The 21,573-nt window shown below is 45.2% G+C and overlaps 1 protein-coding gene across 5 annotated transcripts in view; it reads right to left on the bottom strand.

The window, feature by feature from the left end:
• The window catches only part of ERI1 (exoribonuclease 1), a 308,911-nt gene that overhangs the window by 169,134 nt on the left and 118,204 nt on the right, over nucleotides 1-21,573 (bottom strand). For 4 of the 5 annotated variants that reach the window (XM_029602203.1, XM_029602185.1, XM_029602167.1 and 1 more), the window contains exon 4: nucleotides 2,467-2,550. The exons of the other annotated variant lie outside the window; for it this stretch is intronic. In XM_029602203.1, coding sequence (XP_029458063.1) covers nucleotides 2,467-2,550 — 84 coding nt within the window. The remainder of the gene's footprint in view (nucleotides 1-2,466; nucleotides 2,551-21,573) is intronic. 5 annotated transcript variants of the gene reach the window in all.

The raw sequence follows: 21,573 nt of genomic DNA, 5'->3' as shown, positions 1-21,573 counted from the left end.
TTACAGGAAAACATGCACCACAGAAGATCTTAGCAATCACTTATTATCACATCTCACCCAAGTAGACTTCACCAATCCAAACTCAGCGCTTCGATCTTGGAACAACATCACGGAATCGATAGCCAACAAGCTATGCCCCCTAACAACAAAAAATCCTCACCCCAACTCGTCCAAAAGACAACCATGGTTTACCCTAGAGCTAAGAAAGCTCAAACTATTGCTAAGACAAAATGAGGCTAAATGGCGTAAAAACCCATGCACCATCACTCTATCTACCTATAAATCTACTCTTCACCAATACAAATCGAATACTTTAAGATCCAAGAGGAACTACTACGCATCCAAGATCCACCACCTAATCTTCGACGCTAAAGCCCTCTTTAGCTACGTCTCTAACCTCACTCAATTAAACCCATCAGAAATCGCTCTCAACCAAGCCAAATCTAAAGCGGAAGAACTAGCGCTATTTTTCAATAACAAAATCAACAAACTTCTAACTCAGCTGCCCCCTAACACCGCATCTACCTCAACACCACCTCAGACCGCCTTCAAAAATACCCGCTTAGAAGAACTGGAACTCACTTCTTCCATTGAGATCCAAGGCATTCTACGGAAAATGAAACCATCTTCTCACCCTTCGGACCACATCCCCTCGAAATTGCTTCTATCAATTCCTGACTCCATCTCCAAATCCCTGTCAGACATCATAAATTGCTCAATAACACAAGGATCTTACCCAGATGACCTAAAATTGGCCTCTCTCAAACCATTACTCAAGAAACCTAATCTAGATCCTAATGACCCAAACAACTACCGACCGATCGCCAACCTCCCCTTCATAGCTAAGATTATGGAGAAACTGGTGAACACCCGACTCTCAAACTACATTGAAGAAAACAACCTCCTATTCCCATCACAATACGGTTTCCGCAAAACACTAAGCACGGAGTCCCTCCTCATTTCCTTAACAGATCACCTCATCCTGGGCCTCGATAAAGGTCAAGCCTTCTTACTGATCCTACTGGACCTATCTTCCGCCTTTGACACCGTCAATCATTCCTTACTCATACACCAGTTAGCCTCCATAGGTATCTCAGGCACAGCACTATCTTGGTTCATATCATTTCTCAGCAAGGTCAAGATACAGAACAAAGAATCCTCTCAACATCCGTCGTCAGTAGGAGTCCCACAGGGGTCCTCCCTGTCTCCAACTTTATTTAACATTTACCTTATACCGTTATGCCAACTTCTCACCGACCTTAACCTCAAGCACTTCCTTTACGCGGACGATATACAGGTCCTGATACCCATTAAGGATTCCTTCGCAAAAACTCTGGCTTACTGGGATACTTGCCTTCAAAAAATTAAACTCCTCCTCACCAGCCTAAACCTGGTATTAAATTCCAGCAAAACTGAACTCCTGCTCATCGCCTCAGAAAATAGCACCATCACCTCTGCACAACAAGCCACGCCAACAATCACAGAAGTGAGAGACCTAGGAGTCCTAATTGATAATCGCCTGAATTTCAAAGCCACCATTAACAAAACCACCAAAGACTGTTTCTACCAACTACAAGTGCTGAAAAGAATTAGACCTCTTTTCCATGCCCAAGATTTCAGAACCATTCTACAAGCAATCATTTTTTCAAAATTAGACTATTGTAACACCATCCTACTCGGCCTTCCCGCTTCATACACCAAACCGCTTCAGATGGTGCAAAATGCAGCTGCACGAATTCTGACAAATACCAGGAGAAGGGACCACATAACCCCGATTCTAAAGAGCCTCCATTGGCTACCTATACACTTTAGAATAATATACAAGGCCATTCTCACCACATACAAAATCATCCACCAACTGGCTCCCATTGACCTACAGATCCCTCTCCGACTACACAATTCGTCAAGACCGACAAGAGATGCATACAAGGGATCGCTACAGGTACCACCATCCAAATCTACTAGACACTGCACACTAAGAGACCGGGCTTTCTCTACAGCCATTCCACCGTTATGGAACTCCATCCCTTCAAATCTCAGAACAGAACCATGCATCTCAACCTTCAAAAAAAGACTAAAGACCTGGATATTCATACAAGCTTTCCCGGACGCCAACATGGTCAACTAATCTCCAACTACACCTTGTTTAACCATATCTTCTATCGTTTACCTGTGTGAATTAATAACCTGTCCATTCTCTTCCTTCTCAGCCAAGTTCTTATCACCCTGTTATATGTAACTGCCTTTTCAGCACCATTGTTATAGTTATGTTTACTATGCACCCCTGTTCTATGTGAACCAGCATGATGTGACTGCTGTCTCGAATGCCGGTATATAAAAATCTGAAATAAATAAATAAATAAATATGTGAGGACTACCATCCTGCTTGTCCTGTGAGAATGTTATCTTCATGGCTACAGAACTCATGATTTCCATTGGATAACAATTTATATAAACACTAGTTACCTGAGTGATTCCAGTTAGATTGATGCAGAAATCAGACAGCAGTGTGTTAATCTCTGGTCTCACATACTCCTGAAAGGTGTCTTCCTATGGGGGAAAGCAAAAAAAAAAAAAAAAAAAAAAAGATTATGCAGTTTCCTGTGCTTGGTATTTGCCAAGTTTGTCAGTCAGTGGTCCTAGCATCTCAAACTAAAGCAAGAGATTGATGTTGCTATGGATTCTACATAAATGGTTCCTAACCTGGGGGGTCCATGAGGTCATCACAAGGGGTCCACCAGAAGGCATGCAAACAAGTTTAACTGGGGAGAAATAGCAGGCTGAGATTAAGTTGAGCTGCTGTAGGCTAGGAAAATGAGAGCAGGGCCCATTACTGTCCCCAAAACAAATCTGCTTTGTTGCAGGCCAGGGGAGGAGGAGGAAGAGCAGCAGCAGCAGCAGCAGCAGCAGCAGCAAGAGAGACCAGTCAAACCTTTGGAACCTGAAACCTCACCATCTGGTTCAGACAAGATGGGAAAGAGAAAGGGGTCTAAAGAGCCATAAACTGCATTGCTTCACATCAGGGGAGGGGGACTGGGGGAGGGGGGAGTCAACCGCAGGAAAGCAGTGAGATCATAGAAATGAAGAGCATTTCCTGCTACTGCCACACCTAGCCTGACAGAGGCGAATGGTACCAAAAAAGCAAAGAATGGCTGAAAGGAATAAAGAGGACTGGTGTAGACAATATGAAGGGACGACAAGAGAAGGAATTAAACAGAAAAAGGAAGAAGAGGAGGATAAGGAGGGAGAGGAATCCATGATTGACCTGGTTAAGGGAAGGGTGGCCCATCAAACATTGGGGGCGGGAAAGAGATGAACCCCAGGAATTCTGAACCTGGGGTATGGAAAGCTAATTGCCAGGGGTCCACCATGGTCCATGACCATCAGGGATCAAGGAGGGAGGAAGGTATGATCACCAGGTATAGATATGACTTAACACAAAAGTTATTTAGGGGGACACCCAGCTATGGCAATCTCATAAGCCTTCTTTCCTTCAAAAAGCAGGCTAAAGAGGTAAATTCTCAGGGAGGATAATTTTCAAAACTGTGTGTGTGAGTAAACATCTGTTTACCCATGTAAAGAGGCCCTTTGAAAACTGCCATATCCTGCCACCTGCACAGTGAACAGTAGGTACACATACCTACAGGATAAATCTCTCACATACTTTCCCAATCTGTGATGTCACCCATATGTGAGGACTACCATCCTGCTTGTCCTGTGAGAATGTTATCTTCATGGCTACAGAACTTATGATTTCCATTGGATAAACACTAGTTACCTGAGTGATTCCAGTTAGATTGATGCAGAAATCAGATTTAATTTTGAAATATTTTGGTGTACACTTTGCACATGCTTCGAAGCAGGTGCAAACTGTACAGGTACAAAGTATGCATTAGATTTTCATATACTGAACAGCAAAAGTGCATGCAAATCTCTCATGTATATTCATTGTGGCAATCCTGAAATCCCAACTGGATAGGTGTGCCTTCAGGAGATGACTGGGAAACATTATTGGCTCCAGATGATTTCTAATGTTTGAGTGTTCAGATTAAGTTACATCATAGGAATCAGATAAACAGTCTCTGAAACATTTCTTCCCTCTTGTAGGCAGGTTTGGTGCCAGGTATTTGAGGAGCACCTTGTATAGTATTCATGTATAATGCACAAAAAGGAAAACTTACTACTTACCTGATAATTTCCTTTCCTCTAAGGAAGGCAGGTCAATCCACACGAGTGGGTTATGCACCTCTACGAGCAGATGGAGATTGAGTAAAGCTGACATAATGGACATATAGCCCTGCCCAGACATCAGCCCACCAGTATTCTCTGGAAAAGCCAAACTGTGGACAAACAGATTATATTTAAACATGACTTAACGTTCAACCACTCATATTTCCAACAAACTGGGAACACTGAGCTCAGACAAAAGAATTAAGATGCACTAAGCTGAGGGGCTGGTTATGATACTTACTGGTTCTTCCAACAAATACATAGGAACAACACTGTGTTGTCTGCACATAAGGACAAACTAAAGGCAAGTCGGCAGCAGAGGCTGTGTGGTGGACTGACCTGCTTTCCTTAGAGGAAAGGAAATTGTCAGGTAAGTAGTAAATTTCTCCTTCCTTTGTACTCAGGCAGGCCAATCCACGAGTGGGATGTACCAAAGCTACTCCCAAAGAGGCTGCCTGTGGTCCAGCCAACACAGCACGTGCAAAGATGGCATCTTCCTGAGCACAAACATTCAAGCGGTAATGCTTGGAAAAGGTGTGTCATATCTCTGCTCAGCAAAAATAGACAGGTGACAATAAGCAAAGCTCCACCCACGATACCGCCTGAGCCCTAGTGAAAAGCGCTCTAACTTCTTTAGGCAAAGAAATCTCGGCATCCACGTAGGCAGCCGGATTAACTTCCTAAATCCAACAAGCTATAGTTGCCCGTGCTGCAGGTTCATCTTGTTTACCTCCACCAAGGAGCACAAACAGTTGATCAGACTTCCTGACAGATCTATTTATTTAATATTTTATTTAGTAACCTTCCAGTACCGCATCAAATGCCACTTGACATCCAAGACACGCAAAAGATGATATGACACTCATCTCTATCCCTCTCCAGTGTGGGCAGGGAAATAGATTCAAATGAAAACCCAAAACCAGTTTTGGCAAAAATGACTGTACAGTCCGAAGCTGTACTGCCCCCAGAATGGTTCACAGCAAGAAAGAGCATGCAGCTGGGAAACCAGACATGCTGAATAGATTGCTATGAGAAAAACTGTCTTCAAGATAAGTAGCCATAAGGACAGACCCATCAAGAAATTCAAGACTAGATTAAGGTCCCAGAGAGGTATCTGTAGTCACAAGGGAGGACAAACATGCTTAACTCCCTTCAAGAACCAGGACATCTGGATGGGAAGACAATGATCCTTTTAGTCGCCCCATATAACAAGCAAGAGTCACTTCTTGAATCTTCAAGGTGTTAAGGGACAAGCCTTTAAGCAATCTTTCCTGTAGAAATTCCAAAATTAATGGAATTTCCACTTTGAGACACTGAGAACCTTGTTCCTCAAACCAGGCCTTGAAAACTCTCTAAATGCTAACATGAGCCAGACACAGAGAATTTTCTGGCCCGAAGCAAAGTGGAAATTACTGCAGGCGAATAACCATGATTCAACAACCAAGGCCTCTCAAGGGCCAAACCATAAGACAAAATCAACCCAGATTGTTGTGTGGAATAAATTCGTGATGTAAACGATCCTTCCTGAGCGGCAGCCCGAGAGGACTGCCCACCAGCATCCTTTGCAGATTGGCATACCACAGCCTCCAGGGCCAATCTGGAGCCACCAGAAGTATAGTTTCAGTCTGTCTTGCAATCTTTTGAATGATCCAGTTTATCAGTGGCCATGGAGGGAAGGCTTTTAACACCCCGGCTGCAGCCACACCTGAATGAGAGCATCGATACCCAGTGTTTTCAGATCCCTTTTGCGACTGAAGAACTGCAGAACTTTGCGTTGCTGGAGTTCACCAGCAAATCCAGAGACAGGTGACCCCAGTGTGCCACTATGAGTTGAAAGGCTTCATCCCCTAAGTTCCATTCTTCGGAATCCAAGCTCTGCCTTCTGACAATGTAAGAGGCGGATATGTCTTGAAGATATTGCTCCACCCAGACCATGAGCGCATTTATCTCCTCAAGACACCTGCTGGCTTCTGGTTCCACCCTGATGATTGATGTAAGCCACAGTCGTTGCATTGTCCAACATTATCCTGACCGCCGAAGCCTCTAGACACCCTGTGAACCTCAAGCATGGTAGCCAAACTGCATGCGCTTTCAACTGATTCATGCTCCATTGATTCTCCTCGGCACTCCAGCAACTTTGCACCACCAACTCCTCACCGTGAGCCCCCCCTAACCCAGAAGACTTGCACCTGTTGTGAGTACTAACCAATCCAGTGTCTCCAAGGAAACTCCCTTCCTGAGATGATCCGCTTGTAATCATCAATGCAATTGGATGCTCACCTCAATGGCAAATGAAACCTGTCTACTCCTGTGACTGCGGACTCCATCGGGAAAACATGCACTGAAGAGGCTGCATGTTCATCCTCACCCAGGGGACAACCTCCAACGTGGCCACCATCAAACCCAGGACCTGTGGATAAGACCACATTGTTGGGCAAACTGTCCTTAAGGTTTAAATTTGAGCAATCAATTTCTGAATGCAACTTTCGGGCAGAAACACTCTGCCCTGCTTCATATAGTAACTAATGGCGAGATACTCCACTGTCTTTGATGGCTGTAGGCTGCTTTTGGCAAAGTTCACCACCCAGCCTAGTTCATGCAGTAAGGAGACCACTTTGAGAAGTCAGGTGACTTCTACGCTTTTAGCCGGAATATGGATGAACCAGGATCCCGTTCTTATGCAAGGTCAGCACTACCACCACCATGATCTTGAAAAAGATCCTGGGTGCAGTGGCCAGCCCAAAGGGCAGGGCCTGAAACTTATGTCCCAGAACGGCAAAACACAGGAACCATGGATGCTCCTGTCAAATGGGAATATGTAGATATGCCTCCGTCAGATCCAGAGATGTGAAAAATTGCCCAACTGCACTGCCATTATTATGGAGTGCAGAGTTTCTATTTGGAAACAAGTCACCCACAAATGCCGATTGACTCTTTTCAGATCCAGGATGGGCCAAAAGGACCCCTCCTTTTTGAGTATTACAATAACTGGAATAATTGCCCTTATTTTTTTGTGATTCGGGAACAGGAGCTATGGCCTTCAAACATCAACCTCCTTAAGGTAGTCTCCACTGCCACTCTTGTGGAGAGTTGCAGGGAGAAACCATAAAGGCATACGAAGAAATGCTTAGAAACTCTAGAGCATAGCCATTCCTTACCACTTCCAGGACTCACTGGTCCAACATAATCTGGACCCACCTCCAACAAAAACAAGATAGATGCACGCCTCTCTTCTGCACACCTTCATTGTGAAGACAGAGATGCTCTGCTTCCAGAGCTAGCATGCTTCCGAGGCTTCCTGGGCCGAAAGGCCCAAGATCTTACGAAGGGACAAGATCTTTGATTTGTCACTCCCCTAATAAGGACGAAAATACCTGTAATCTCTAGAGCAGCTTCTTACCCCGAAAGGATCCTCTGGCAAATGAAGAACCTGATATTCCCCCCTATTTGCTGTTTTCTCTAATTCACTGCCGAATAAAAGAGAACCCCTGAAGGGTTATCTTGTGAGACTGGTTTTGGCGATTGTGTCCACAGACAATTTTGCAGCCACAGCTGACGCCTAGCCGCCATTACAGAAGCCACTCCTCTGGCAGTAGTTCAAACCAGGTCACAGCCCGCATCAGCTAAAGCAGCAGTTCCTGGTTCCATTACCGCTTAGTTTTCCAAGCCCTCTTCCCTTAGTCCCCTGAGAAGATGCTGATTAGCCCGAGCCACCAGGGGGCAACAACAAAATTTGGAAATTCACTACCATAGCCTCAAAGGCCTGCTTACGGATAGTCTCAATTCTTCTATTCTGAACATCCTTTGGAGCTTCATCTCCTTCCATTGGAATGATGGTCCGCTTGGTAACAGAACATACCATCTTCGGGAAACATAACTGTTACCTGGCCTTTGGATCCAAGGGGTACAGACCCGATAAAGTGCACTCCCCTTTAAAGATTGCCTCTGTGGCACTCTATTCAAGGTCAATCAACTCAAATTGCATCCAGGACGGGAAAGGAACATGTCGTCTTGTGTAGGGTGACCAATATGGTGTGATCCTTCTCTACACCTGCAGAGTCATCTCCAGTCACAACAAGTATCTTCAGAGTCTGAGACAACAGACTCGGCAACAGCTCTATGAAAGAAACAGAATAGAGTTATGTTGCTCCAAATCCAGGGGAATTTCTCCCTCTTTCAGAGGTGAGAAATCTAAATCCCCATTGGAGTCAGACGTTCCTTACCCGCATCCTCCTGAACATCACCAGGGGCCTTTCACCATGGCGCTTGCATGCGGTGGCTGACAAGTGGGAACTCAGTACGTGAATCCGATTTTGGAGGCACAGTTATCTCCATTGGGCGATCCTGCAGAAAAGTCTGTAGACCCTAGAAAAATTCCACCCAAGAAAAGGAGGATGGGTTTACAACAGTCCCCTAGGCCCAAAATCAGACACTCTCCAATCAAACATCCCCCGAAGAAGTCTGTCATCGGGAAGAAAGAAGATAAGATATACTAGCATCGGCAAAATCAGTAGTAGGTAAATCACCTCAAGCATCCAGAGACTCGCAGAAAGCCCTGGCTGTATTGCCCTTATATGGCAAGCAGCACAGATTGCTAAGCGCTTAGGCTTCTTTGTCACTGGTACCATACCTACCCATTCATCAAGTTGTATGCTGCTACTTGCACACCCAAAAACAAGGTACAAATACATGCTCACTGGAAAGCCATAGAGGTATGTACACAGGAAAACTCGTCATGTGCACAAGTAGGCGTGCATCTACATCACTACACTGCTGCGTGGCAAGAAGGCACACGTAAGCATGCGGGGATTTAAAAAAGCTGCTGCCGCAACTGCAAGTAAGCCTGAAGAGTGGGACCTAGCCAAAGGCTGCTCAACCTACCAAGCCCGCACTACCTCCGCTCCTCACAAAACTTCCCAGAGAAGTGAAAGTAAAGAAGGGCATGCCTGACTCAAGATACTCAACAGAGGAAGGGACCCACCGGTGTCACCTCAGGGGCTAAAGAAGTGCTTCAGAACTTTTATTTTTTCCTTCTTTTTACTACAAATAATCCCCAGTAAATTGATGCATGTTTGCAATCTGCTGGAGACGGAGAATACTGGTGGGCTGATGGGGCAGGGCTAAATGTCTGATGTCAGCTTTACTCCGTCTCCAGCTGCTAATAGAGGTGCATAATCCACTTGTGTGAACTAGCATGCCTGAGATAAGAGGAACATCTTTTGGTCATGTTATAAAACACTCACAAATACCCTCTAACAGAGTAATATCTCCAAATGGGTTTTGTGTTCACCATGAAAAGAATGAACTTCAATCATAAGCTAGAGTATGCTGAATATGATCTCTCACAAATTTACTACTAGTACTCACCTTAATACTTTTTTTGGGTCAGTTTCTTTCTTGAGGTCATAAGATGTAATACACACAAGCAACATATCAAGATGTGCCTGAAGTTTTTTAATCAAACCAGTAGCACCCAATACAATTGGGACTATTTCTCATCTTTTTGCCATGTTTTTGCTCTCTAATTCTACATAAGTCACGTAGAACCAACTATTAGCAGTGCTTTCTTGTGATTTTGTCCTTTACACAATGTCTGGTTTTCTTGTATCAAGCCCTTTATTAAATTGGAATAGAAATGGCCAAGGTCATCACAACTTCTTCATTCTCTACAATATGCTATAAATAGGGCTTCTGATCCTAGAGGTTTAGGAATTGCAAATTTAGGAGTTTATTTTTAAGGCAATTAGGTGCTTTTGTCAGGTACTAAAAATAAGTGTTTATTGGGTTTTCATTGCACAAATTAAAATGTTTGGCACATTTTTAATTGATTCAGTTTAATAAGGTGCATATCAATATATCTTAAATTATTTACTTGCTGTATCATATAGTGTGTATGCAGCTAGGGTGGGGGTGGCAGGGGCATTTTAGGGTGTATGTATGGCTAGAGAGAGTGGCAGTGTGTGTATGGTAGGGGTAAGAGGTGGCAGGCTGTTGTGGCTTCTGGGCTAGTGGCAGGCTGTGTCCACACACACACACACACACACACACACACACACACACACACACAGGTTCCCCCCCCCCCCCCCCCCCACACACCTTTCAGGCCATGGCAGGATGGGTCCGTGGTGACCCTGGCGATCCTCTCTGTGCTTAAGTTCACACACACACAGCCTCTTGTACATACACACATATAGGGCCCCCCCCCCAACTCCCTTTAAGCCATGGCAGCAAAACCCCTTTCAGGTCCAGTGCAGCCCCGGCAGGCCTCCTTTCAGGCTCACTCAGATGTCATCCGGCCACTGCGGTCAAGAAGTGTTATCCTGCAGCTGCCAGATGTCATTGGAGCACCTTCATGTAGGCCTATTTTTAAAGTTTTTCCAATTAAAACCAAAAATCCAATTTACACATCGGAAGTGTTTAATCTGAGTTTTTCAGTTTTAACTGAAAATCAGAAGCCCTAGCTATAAAGCAGGCAATCGGACAGCCACATACATACTTAAAGGTATTTACAAAGCACTCTGGGTACCACACTATTTAGGTGATATTTGGGTAAAATTTAGTGACGGGTATAATTGTTGCTCCAATAAGCTGGAAGACGAAGCAGAATTGCTTACCTTGTAATAGGTGTTATCCCAGGACAGCAGGATATAGTCCTCACATATGGGTGACGTCCCTGATGGAGCCCAGTCACGGAAAACTGTGTCAAAATTTCTAGAAACTTTTGACTGGCATCCTGAGCCCACTGAGCATGCCCAGCATGCCATGATCCTTCGAGCTACAGGGGTCTCCCTTCAGTCTCATTTGTAGCAATAAGCTTTAGTCAAAAATAAAATAAAATGTACCGGACCCAACTCCGCAGGGTGGCGGGTGGGTTTCGTGAGGACTACATCCTGCTGTCCTGGGATAACACCTATTACAAGGTAAGCAATTTTGCCTTATTCCAGGACAAGCAGGATGCTAGTCCTCACATATGGGTGATTAGCAAGCTACAGGCTGAGTCATCCTTGTATTGGACCAACAGCAAACAACTTGTGCAACAGGCACAACAACTGGTGTACTGTTGGGAGAAATGAAGCAGCCTGAAATCACGGAAGGTTGGATGTGGAAGGAGTTGGGATCATACTGGAAACAAGTTCTTTAAGACAGATTGTCCTTAGGCTGAATCCTGTCTTCCTTCCTTGTCCAGGCAGTAGTGAGCCGCAAAGGTGTGAAGAGAACGCCATGTTGCGGCTTTACATAGGTCAGCTATTGGCACTGAACGGTAGTGTGCTACTGAGGTTGACATTGCTCTTACTGAGTGCGCCTTTACTCGCCCTTGGAGAGGGAGGCCTGCTTTTTCATAACAGAACTCTATACAATCTGCAAGCCAGTTAGTTAGACAGAGTTTGTTTGCCCACAGCTTTTCCAGGTTTGTTTTTAATCAAAAGATACAAAGAGCTGGGTGGATTTCCTATGGGCTGCAGTGCGATCTAAGTAATATGTGAGCACACGTTTACAGTCCAAGGTGTGTAAAGCCCTCTCTCCTTGGTGAGAGGGCGGTTTTGGGCAGAAAGTAGGCAAGATGATGGATTGATTCAAGTGGAATTCCGTAACTACCTTGGGGAGAAATTTTGGGTGTGTATAGAGTACCACTCGGTCATGCAGGAAGTTTGTGTAGGGTGAGTATGTGACAAGTGCTTGTAACTTGCTAACCCTTCTAGCAGATGTGATGGCTATTAAGAATATCGTCTTCCAAGTAAGAAATTTAACATCACAGGAATCCATGGGTTCAAAAGGAGAACGCATGAGCTTCGTTAATACTATATTAAGGTCCCATTCTGTGACTGGTGGTCTGTGTGGAGGTTTAAGTTGAATTAAACCTCTCAAACCTACTAACGAGGGGTTGCACTGATATCTGTGCATCCCCGACGGTATTGTGATAAGCTGAGATTGCACTAAAGTGTACCCTTACAGATGAGTCTGGAGACCAGTCAGAGGTGCCACAGATAGTCTAATAAAGATGATGTAGTGCAGGAAAAAAAGGGTCAGTACCGTTTTGTGTGCACCACATGGTAAACCTTTTCCACTTAACACGATAGCTCTTTCGTGTGGAGGGTTTACTTGAAGCTGCAAGCACATGAGAGACATTAGTTGAAAGACTGAGAGCTTGCAGAATCAAGCTTTCAACATCCGTGCTGTGAGGGATAGGGATTGAAGGTTGGGATGACGCAACCTGCCCTGATCCCGAGTTATGAGAGTGGGTGCTGTGCCCAGGCGAATTGGGTCTCTGATCGAGGAGTATTGGAAACCATACCTGTCGAGGCCAATATGGGGCTATGAGTTTCATGGACCCTTTGTCCTGTTGTAGCTTCACTAGAGTCTTGGGTATTAGCGGTATCGGGGGATACGCGTATCGAAGGCCTGAATTCCAGTGGCGAGCAAAGGCGTCCCTGGGTAAGCGGCTTCTCTGCTTGTGCATGGAGCAAAAGTTGTACACTTTGTAATTCAGTTGTGATGCAAAGAGGTCTACTGTTGGTTGACCCCAACGCTGAAATATCCTGGTCGCTACTACGGGATCCAGGGACCACTCGTGAGGTTGGAACTGATGACTGAGGCGGTCCGCCACTATGTTGTGAATGCCTGCTAGATAAGTGGCCCGGAGATACATTGAGTGCATTAGGGCCCAGCTCCAAATTTGTGCTGCTTCTTGACAAAGGAGATACGAGCCCGTACCTCCCTGTTTGTTTATGTACCACATGGCTACTGTGTTGTCTGTTTGTATCAGAACAGTCTGTGGGAAAGGCAGTTCTTGAACGCATGCAGCACATAACGTATAGCTCGAAGCTCTAGGAAATCTATCTGAAATGTGGCTTCGAGTTTTATCCAAGTACCTCGAGTCTGCAGATGTCCAACGTGTGCTCCCCACCCAAAGGTGGATGCATCTGTAGTTAACATCACTTGCGGAATCGGTTGTTGGAAAGGTAGGCCTGTGAGCAAGTTGTCCTCGTTCGTCCACCATAGGAGCGAGGACCGTAGTTGATGAGTTACTTGAACTGGATACGACAATGGTTGAATGGCTTGTATCCACTGCCTTCTGAGTGTCCACTGAGTGACTCTCATGGCTAATCTAGCCATAGGAGTGACATGAACTGTGGAGGCCATGTGACCCAAAAGAGTGAGACATTGATGAGCTGTCACCTGCGTCCGGGCACGGTCTTTTGGGAGGAAAGCTTTCGGCGTTATGGTGTTTAATTCTGCTCAGATGAATTGCAACAGGTGAGATGGCGTGAAGTGGGATTTCTGGTAGTTGATTAGGAATCCCAACGAATGGAGTAGATTTATCGTGAGCTTGAGAGAATTGAGAGCTCCTTGTTTTGTTTGGCTTCTGATGAGCCAGTCTAGATAAGGAAAAACGTGCACGCCTTCCTTGTGCAAGTGGGCAGCAGCCACTGCCAGGCACTTTGTGAACACTTGAGGTGCTGAGGCAAGACCGAATGGTAGCACCCTGTACTGGAAATGTTGATGTCCCACTAAGAAACGCAGATATCTGCGATGAGGAGGGAATATTGGAATGTGAGCGTAAGCGTCTTGAAGATCCAGAGAACAGAGCCAATCTCCTTTTTAAAGTAGAGGTAACATGGTGCCCAATGATACCATCCTGAATTTTTCCTGTCACGGGTATTTGTTGAGCTTTCGGAGGTCCAATATGGGACGTAGGCCTTCTGTTTTCTTTGGAATGAGGAAATAATGGGAGTAGAATCCTCTGCCCTGCTGAGGTCGGGGAACTGGTTCCACGACCCTGGCTCTCAGAAGAGTGGATAATTCTTTTTGTAAGAGTTTGGATTGATTTTTCAGTGTCCAAGACAAGGTGGGTGGAGTATCGTTTGGTACAGTGAGGAAGTCCAGGTGGTACCCTTGAGATGTTATCGAGAGTAACCATTTGTCTGTAGTGATGTGCGACCAATTGTGATGGAAGAAAGTGATCCGACCACCTACTGGCAAATTTGGAGTCAGATTGGTAGGTAGGCTTCTGTTCTCTGGTGAGATTTCAAAATCTTGAAGCCGGGCCTATTTGTGGAGGGGGTTGAGCTCTAGGTGCTCTTGGTTGTCGGGTCTGCGATCTTTGTGCTGGCCTTGATAACCTTCCATGGGTAGCAGGAGGATAGTATCTCCGTGGTCTATAATATGGCCTTTTTGAATCCTTCCTTGGAAGTCTTCATTTGGATGTTTGGGACTCCGGTGGAGCAGAGAAAAGTTGATGTAATGGTTCCGAATGTTCCTTCAGCTGGGAGACTGCTTCACGTACTTTATCTCCAAAGAGATGGTCTCCTGCACAAGGAAGATTAGCAAGCTTCTCTTGCACTTCTGGTCTCAGGTCAGAGGCCTTGAGCCAGGCTCATCTGCGGGCACTTATGCCTGTGGCAGACATTCTAGATGAAGTCTCGAAGCTGTCATAAGCTGCTCTAACTTCATGTTTCCCAGCTTCTAGGCCCTATGGATAATGCTGTTGAAGGAATCTTGAAATTGTTGGGGGAAGAGATTCCGATAACTCCTGAATTTGTTTCCACAGATTACGCTGATATTGCATCATATAGAGTTGGTAGGACGCAATTCTGGACACTAGCATTGATCCTTGAAACATTTTTCTGCTGATGGTGTCCAAAAATCTGTGAACTTTCCCAGGAGGATTTGATGAATGTTTAATTCTTTTAGACCTCTTTTGTGCTGATTCTACTACTACAGGTTGGTGAAGTAGTTGTGTTTTCTGGATGCCAGGAATATGCTGAACCAGATAGGTAGCATCAGTCCGTTTATTTACAGGTGGTATGGTGCAGGGATGCTCCCATAGCCTGTGTTGCAAGTCCACTAGAACTTCGTGAACTGGTATTGCCAGGACTTCCTTAGGTGGATCCACAAACTGTAATATTTCCAGAGTTTTCTGTCTAGTATCTTCTTCGGATACTCTTTGATGAAATTAGAGAAAGAGAGGTCCTCTGGAGGGGATTTCCTTCTTTCCTCCGGAGGACTTCCTCCAAGGAAGAGACAGAATTTGGATCATCCCAAGTATCCGATAAACGTGGATGAGGAGCCGACGATGGCATCGACGGCAGAGGGTTTCACCGGTGGTCTCGATGGAAATAGTGGAGAAAACTATAGCCATGTATGAGAGATTCCCGATGGACCAGGACTAGGTTCAGGCATCGGTACTTCCTTTATTTCTTCTTCTTCCATTGCTCTTGGCGCCAAGGACATATCCGGCACCGGCATTAGTGAAGGCATCGGTGGATGAACCGGAACCAGCGATGGACTCTGATGGGATCGGAATAGACACCGGTGACAGGGGTGAAACCGGTGTCGGTGATGGAGCTGGCATCGAAGGTGGAACAGTCATCGGTGCTGGCATCGAAGGCATATCACAGAGTGCGTCTCGAACTGCCTGGCGGATATAACCATCCAGTTCCACCCTCATAGCTGGTGAAACCAGAGCAGCTATGGGGGGGAAGCAGTGAAGGCAATACTGGTATCTCCACAGGTCCCTGTGGAGGTACGGTTCCCGGCACCGATATCGGTGGGGATCGCCTAGGAGTCGAAGGCCTCGGACACAGAGACTCCTCTCGCCGAGATTTCTTCGGAGCTGGTTCGATAATTGTCGAGGGAACGCCAGTTATCGGATCCAATTCTGGATCCTGAGGCCTCCAGTGTCTGTGACCTTGTTTCTGTCTATGTTAGACGCCGACTTTATCAATGACCGTGAAGGGGTCAGTGAAGGCCGATCATCTGCTTCATCCAGCCGACGACTAGTTTTTAGGACGACTTTTCTAATCGCTCCAGCCGGAGACGATTGTGTCGAAGTTGAAGTCGATGGCATCAGTTGAAGATGGAATTTTTTCAATGTGCGCTCGTCTGCCTTTCGGTGTCATCTCGGCGCATCTTGGGTATGTCGAAACATCATGTCTCTCGCCGAGACAGAGTACACACTTGATGTGTGGGTCTGTTATGGACATAGTGCGGGAGCAATTTGGGCACTTTTTAAAATCGGTAGCCATAACGAAGGCCGGACAGCCGTTGACGACCTTCTGACTCGGTTTAACGATAACGGAACCAACCGGAAAAAAATGTAAACACTTACAGACGGTGGAAAAAGGGAGACCCCTAGGGCAGGATACGTTTTTTCCGAATTTTCTAAACTTTTTTTGTAGTGAATATTCACCACATAGGGCTCCTATAACCGCGAGGCTAACAGTAGCACGGAAAAAGAAGACTGAAGGGAGACCCCTGTGGCTCGAGGGATCATGGCATGCTGGGCATGCTCAGTGGGTTCAGGATGCCAGTCAAAAGTTTCTAGAAACTTTGACAGAAAGTTTTCCGTGATAGGGCTCCGTCAGTGACGTCACCCATATGTGAGGACTAGCATCCTGCTTGTCCTGGGATAACAGCAGAAGCTGGCAATATTTAAGTATGTCTTACATGAGTTGTGCTTAATCCATGGACTGTGATGGAGAAATTCTCTGACAAACATCTATACCATTTGCCTCGGAAAATGTTGAAAGGCATTATTGGTTTGAAATGATACACCAATAGCAGTACTACTGCAAATGGCAAAGGTACATGACAGCACAAGCCCATGACAGGGTACTGGCAGAATGGCAAACCTCTGAGAAATCTGAAAGCATTACAGGTGCTTCCACCAGTATTAATTTACAAAGTCTATGTGGGTTGACCAACATCATGAAAGCTGTCTACAAAAGGTTAGTCATTTAGAAATTCACCCATAAAAATATAAAAGGCAAACTCCCCCCCCCCCCCCCCCTTCACTCCACAAACCTGAAATATAGCATAAAAAGGGGTAGGGCAAATTAAATAAAGTACTGTTTCAAATTTGCAAAAAAAAAAAAAAATGCATTAAGGATGTTCTGATAACATGATTTATTGCAGCTATTCATTGTTGCTGCTGTACTAGTTGCTGCCTCAACACTTGAGCTCACTGCTACTGTTAACAAGTTGGAGTGTATCAGACTACTCCCCGGGGCCTGCCAGTCCCACCCACAAAATTGATGACATCAAGGACAGCCTGCTGGTATTTAAACTGTCTTGTTGCCAGTGGTCCTGTCAGTAAAAGGCCTGTCCCTTCATGGGCCATAGAGCCACTGAACTATTTTTGTTTCATGAGTAACTGAATTGTATGCTTACTAACATACTAACATTATTTTCGATTCAAAGGCCCTGTTTGCTTATGTATCAAACTTAACGCAAACCAACACACCAAACATTCCTGCTCAACCAAGCGCAAGAAAAAGCAGAGGAGTTGGCCCTTTTCTTCAGCAACAAAATCTCCAACCTTCTAACACAGCTGAATTCTAATACTTCATCGCCATTCAGCACATATTTCCATCCCAACAAAGACATTTCTATACAATCCTTTGAACCCATCACAACTTCAGAGATACAAACAGTATTGAAAAAAATGAAACAGTCGTCACATCATTTTGACCACGTCCCTTCCAAACTACTCCTGCTAATACCAGATACCATATCCAAAGCTCTGACAGACATTATCAACTGTACTTTAGCCCAAGGAATCTATCCAGACAACCTGAAAATTGCCTCCATCAAACCTCTCTTAAAAAAACTTAACTTAAATCCTAAAGATCCTACCAACTTCCGTCCAATATCCAGTCTCCCTTTCATAGCCAAGGTAATGGAGAAATTAGTCAACGCCAGACTTACAGACTACCTCGAAGAACACAAAATTCTGTTCCCTACCCAATATGGTTTCCGAAAATCACTAAGCACGGAATCACTACTCATATCCCTAACAGACTACCTCATTATGGGCCTCGATAAAGGTCATGCTTACTTACTGATCCTCCTGGACCTCTCAGCTGCTTTTGATACTGTTAACCATATCATTCTACTAAATCAGTTAGCGAACATTGGAATTACAGGCACGGCTCTGTCCTGGTTCAAATCATTCTTGGGGAACAGAAGCTACAAGGTCAAAATACACAGCAAAGAATCTCAACATTATCCTTCCTCTCTGGGAGTTCCACAGGGCTCTTCTCTCTCACCCACGCTCTTTAACATTTACTTGCTCCCCCTCTGCCAACTGTTAACTAAAAACTGAACCTTAAACACTTTCTATACGCGGATGATGTCCAGATTGTCATCCCCTTTAAAGAATCTTGTACAAAAGTTTAGAATTCTGGGAAAATTGCCTTCAAGAAATCGACGGCCTCCTCTCCAATCTAAACCTTATACTAAATTCTTCAAAATGCGAACTCCTAATTTCCCCTGAAAACAGTAACATCTACACTAATCCACCAGCCAACTTACAAACTACACAAGTAAGAGACCTAGGAGTTATCATTGCAACTCCGGACTCCAGCGCCTGCTTACCTCCTCCTCCTCTGTCGGGGCTCTCGAGGCCCAATCGGGGCCAGAGCCCACTCGCTTCTACCGCGAGCCGTCCAGAGGAGGCATCCGAGTCAGAAAAGAAACAAAAACAATTAAAAATTGAAACAAAAAAAAATAAAAAGCAGAAGGAATCCCCGACGTCCACAGAATAGAACACACCCGGTGAGTTAGCCGCACCCCTTGCGAGGCACTAGGCCTATCAGAGGGCGGCAACAAGATCTTTAAATCGCGGCGACTCCCGCCGGGCGTCGCATGCCCGAAGGGGCGCGACCTAAGGGGCCTGCCCCTTAGTGAGCCCCTTGGAGAGCCCCAGGAATCAGAATTAAGGGCTTCTTCAACAGTATCCCTAGCCTCAATATTGGCACACAACATAGCCAATATTCGTGCCCCTTCCAGCCTCCAGCAGCGTTCATCCAGCACCCATCCAAACTCCAGCAGCATTCATCCAGCACCCACCCAGCCTCCAGCAGCTGCCAGCCTACATCCAGCAACCATTCCGTAAGCCGGCCCTTTAAACCCCTAGCAGCCCGCGGACCCCTCCTTCATCTGCAGACCCTACATCAAGCAAATAAGACCGCTCCAATAACTAGCTCTGCGATGCTCTATCCAAGGCCAAAATCCCAAATCACCAGCATATCAAACTTGGCTAAGCCTCACATCCTCCATACCATCCTCAGCTGCCAGTTTCGTGGTTTCTATAACAAGCCTTCATATAACCAACAATGTTCTACCGCCCACGCACCTACAAATCCCTCATCCCAATCATGATTTCCCCCACCACACAGTTTCTAGGTCTCACCTTATTCACCATCTTCCTATTTAACGCTCAATCGCTTACCAACAAAACTAATACTCAACGCCCTACTGCAGGACACAACCCCAGACTTTTGCGCCATAACAGAAACATGGCTCAAATCCACCGACATCGCCCTCATTAACCAACTACCAACACAGACTTACGACTTTTTCTCTATCCCAAGACAAAAAAAAAGAGGAGGGGGTATTTTCTTAGCTGCCAAAAAATCCCTGAGGTTCACACACTACCCTATCAACACAGCTACCAAACTAGAACTAGGATTGTTCAAATCAGAATATCTCCAAATCCTGCTAGTCTATGCCCCTCCAGGCCTGCTAGAGTCTGAAGCCTCTCCTATTCTCGAAATTATAACTTTGCACCTAAACCTTGACTCCCCTGCTATAATCTTGGGGGACTTCAACTTACATGTTGACAAAGTCCCCCTTTCAACAAACTGTAAAGCCTTCCTCACCGCAATGTCAGCGATGGGTTTCAAACAACAAATCAACAAACCCACTCACAAAGCAGGCCACACGCTCGATCTCTTCTTTACAAACTCCGGTATTTCTCAAACAAAACAACCAGGTTGTAAACAAGTCCCATGGTCAGACCACTCTCTAATTTCCACCAGCTTTTCTCTACCACGACCAGACTCCTAGCTCGAATCAAGACCCTCTTTCCTCTACAGAAAACCTTGCAACTCTGAACACCTCAGCAAGCTTCTAGCCCCAGATCTACAACTTATCGATGTTTCTACACCTAACTCTGCACTCCAATCCTGGCCCAAAATAACAAAATCAGTAGCAAACACTCTTTGCCCCCTGACAACCAAAAAAACAGATTTCAAATGCATCCAAAAGACAACCCTGGTTTAATGATGATCTGCGTAATCTCAAACACCTACTTCGGCAGAAAGAAAGAAAATGGCGCAAAGCCCCTTCACCGGCCTCACTCTCTGATTACAAACGCACACTCCACCAATACAAGAGCATTACTCTGAAAACCAAAAGAGACTATTATGCCCTTAAGGTTCACCACCTCATCTTTGACTCAAAAGCTCTTTTCACCTTCGTTTCCAATCTCACTAAAAACTTATCACTCAAGATATCCCACCCGAACTATCCCAGACTAAAGCAGATGAACTGGCTCTTCATTTCAGCAAAAAATCTCTGACCTCCTCAATCAGCTGACACCAAACACTAGCTCTCCCGATAACACATATCTTCTTCCAAACAAAGATATTCAGCTTAACGCATTCGAACCCATCACAATCACAGAGATACAAATCGGTGCTGAAGAAAATGAAACCTTCATCACACCCTTTTGATCAAATCCCTGCCAAAATGCTTCTTCTCATCCCAGATACTATATCAAAAACCCTAGCCGAAATTATAAACTGTTCCCTGTCACAGGGTATCTATCCAGATGAGCTAAAAACAGCCTCAATCAAACCCCTCCTAAAAAAACCGAATCTAAATGCATGTGATCCCAACAACTTCCGCCCTATTTCCAACCTCCCATTCATAGCCAAAATTATGGAAAGATTGGTGAACACTCAACTTTCCAACTACTTGGAAGACCACAGTATTCTGTCTCCTAACCAATATGGTTTTCGCAAAGCTACAAGCACCGAAACGCTGCTCCTCTCACTCACGGACTTCCTTCTCTCCGGAATCGATAAAGGCAAAGCATTTCTACTAATCCTCCTCGACTTCGGCGGCCTTTGACACCGTCAACCATTACCTCCTTCTAAAACAGCTGGCAAACATAGGAGTGACAGGTACTTCACTAACTTGGTTCAAAACCTTCCTGGAAAACAGAGGATATAGGGTCAAAATTAATAATACAGAATCCCAATATCACCCATCCACCAGAGGGGTGCCGCAAGGTTCATCGCTTTCACCCACGCTCTTTAATGTCTACCTTCTACCACTATGTCAACTACTCACAAAATTAAGCCTGAAACACTTCCCCTTCGCAGACGACGTACAGATTGTGATCCCTATAAAAGAATCAATCTCGATAACAATGGAATACTGGGATAATTGCTTATTAGAAATCAAACACCTCCTCACCAGCCTAAACCTAGTCCTCAATGCGTCGAAAACGGAATACCTGCTTATATCACCGGAAAACAACAACACACATTCAAA

The sequence above is a fragment of the Rhinatrema bivittatum genome, chromosome 1 (genome assembly GCF_901001135.1).
Source record: "Rhinatrema bivittatum chromosome 1, aRhiBiv1.1, whole genome shotgun sequence".
Lineage (NCBI taxonomy): Eukaryota > Metazoa > Chordata > Amphibia > Gymnophiona > Rhinatrematidae > Rhinatrema > Rhinatrema bivittatum.
Note: the sequence above shows the minus strand (reverse complement) of the source record. Positions and strands in the feature narration are given on the sequence as shown.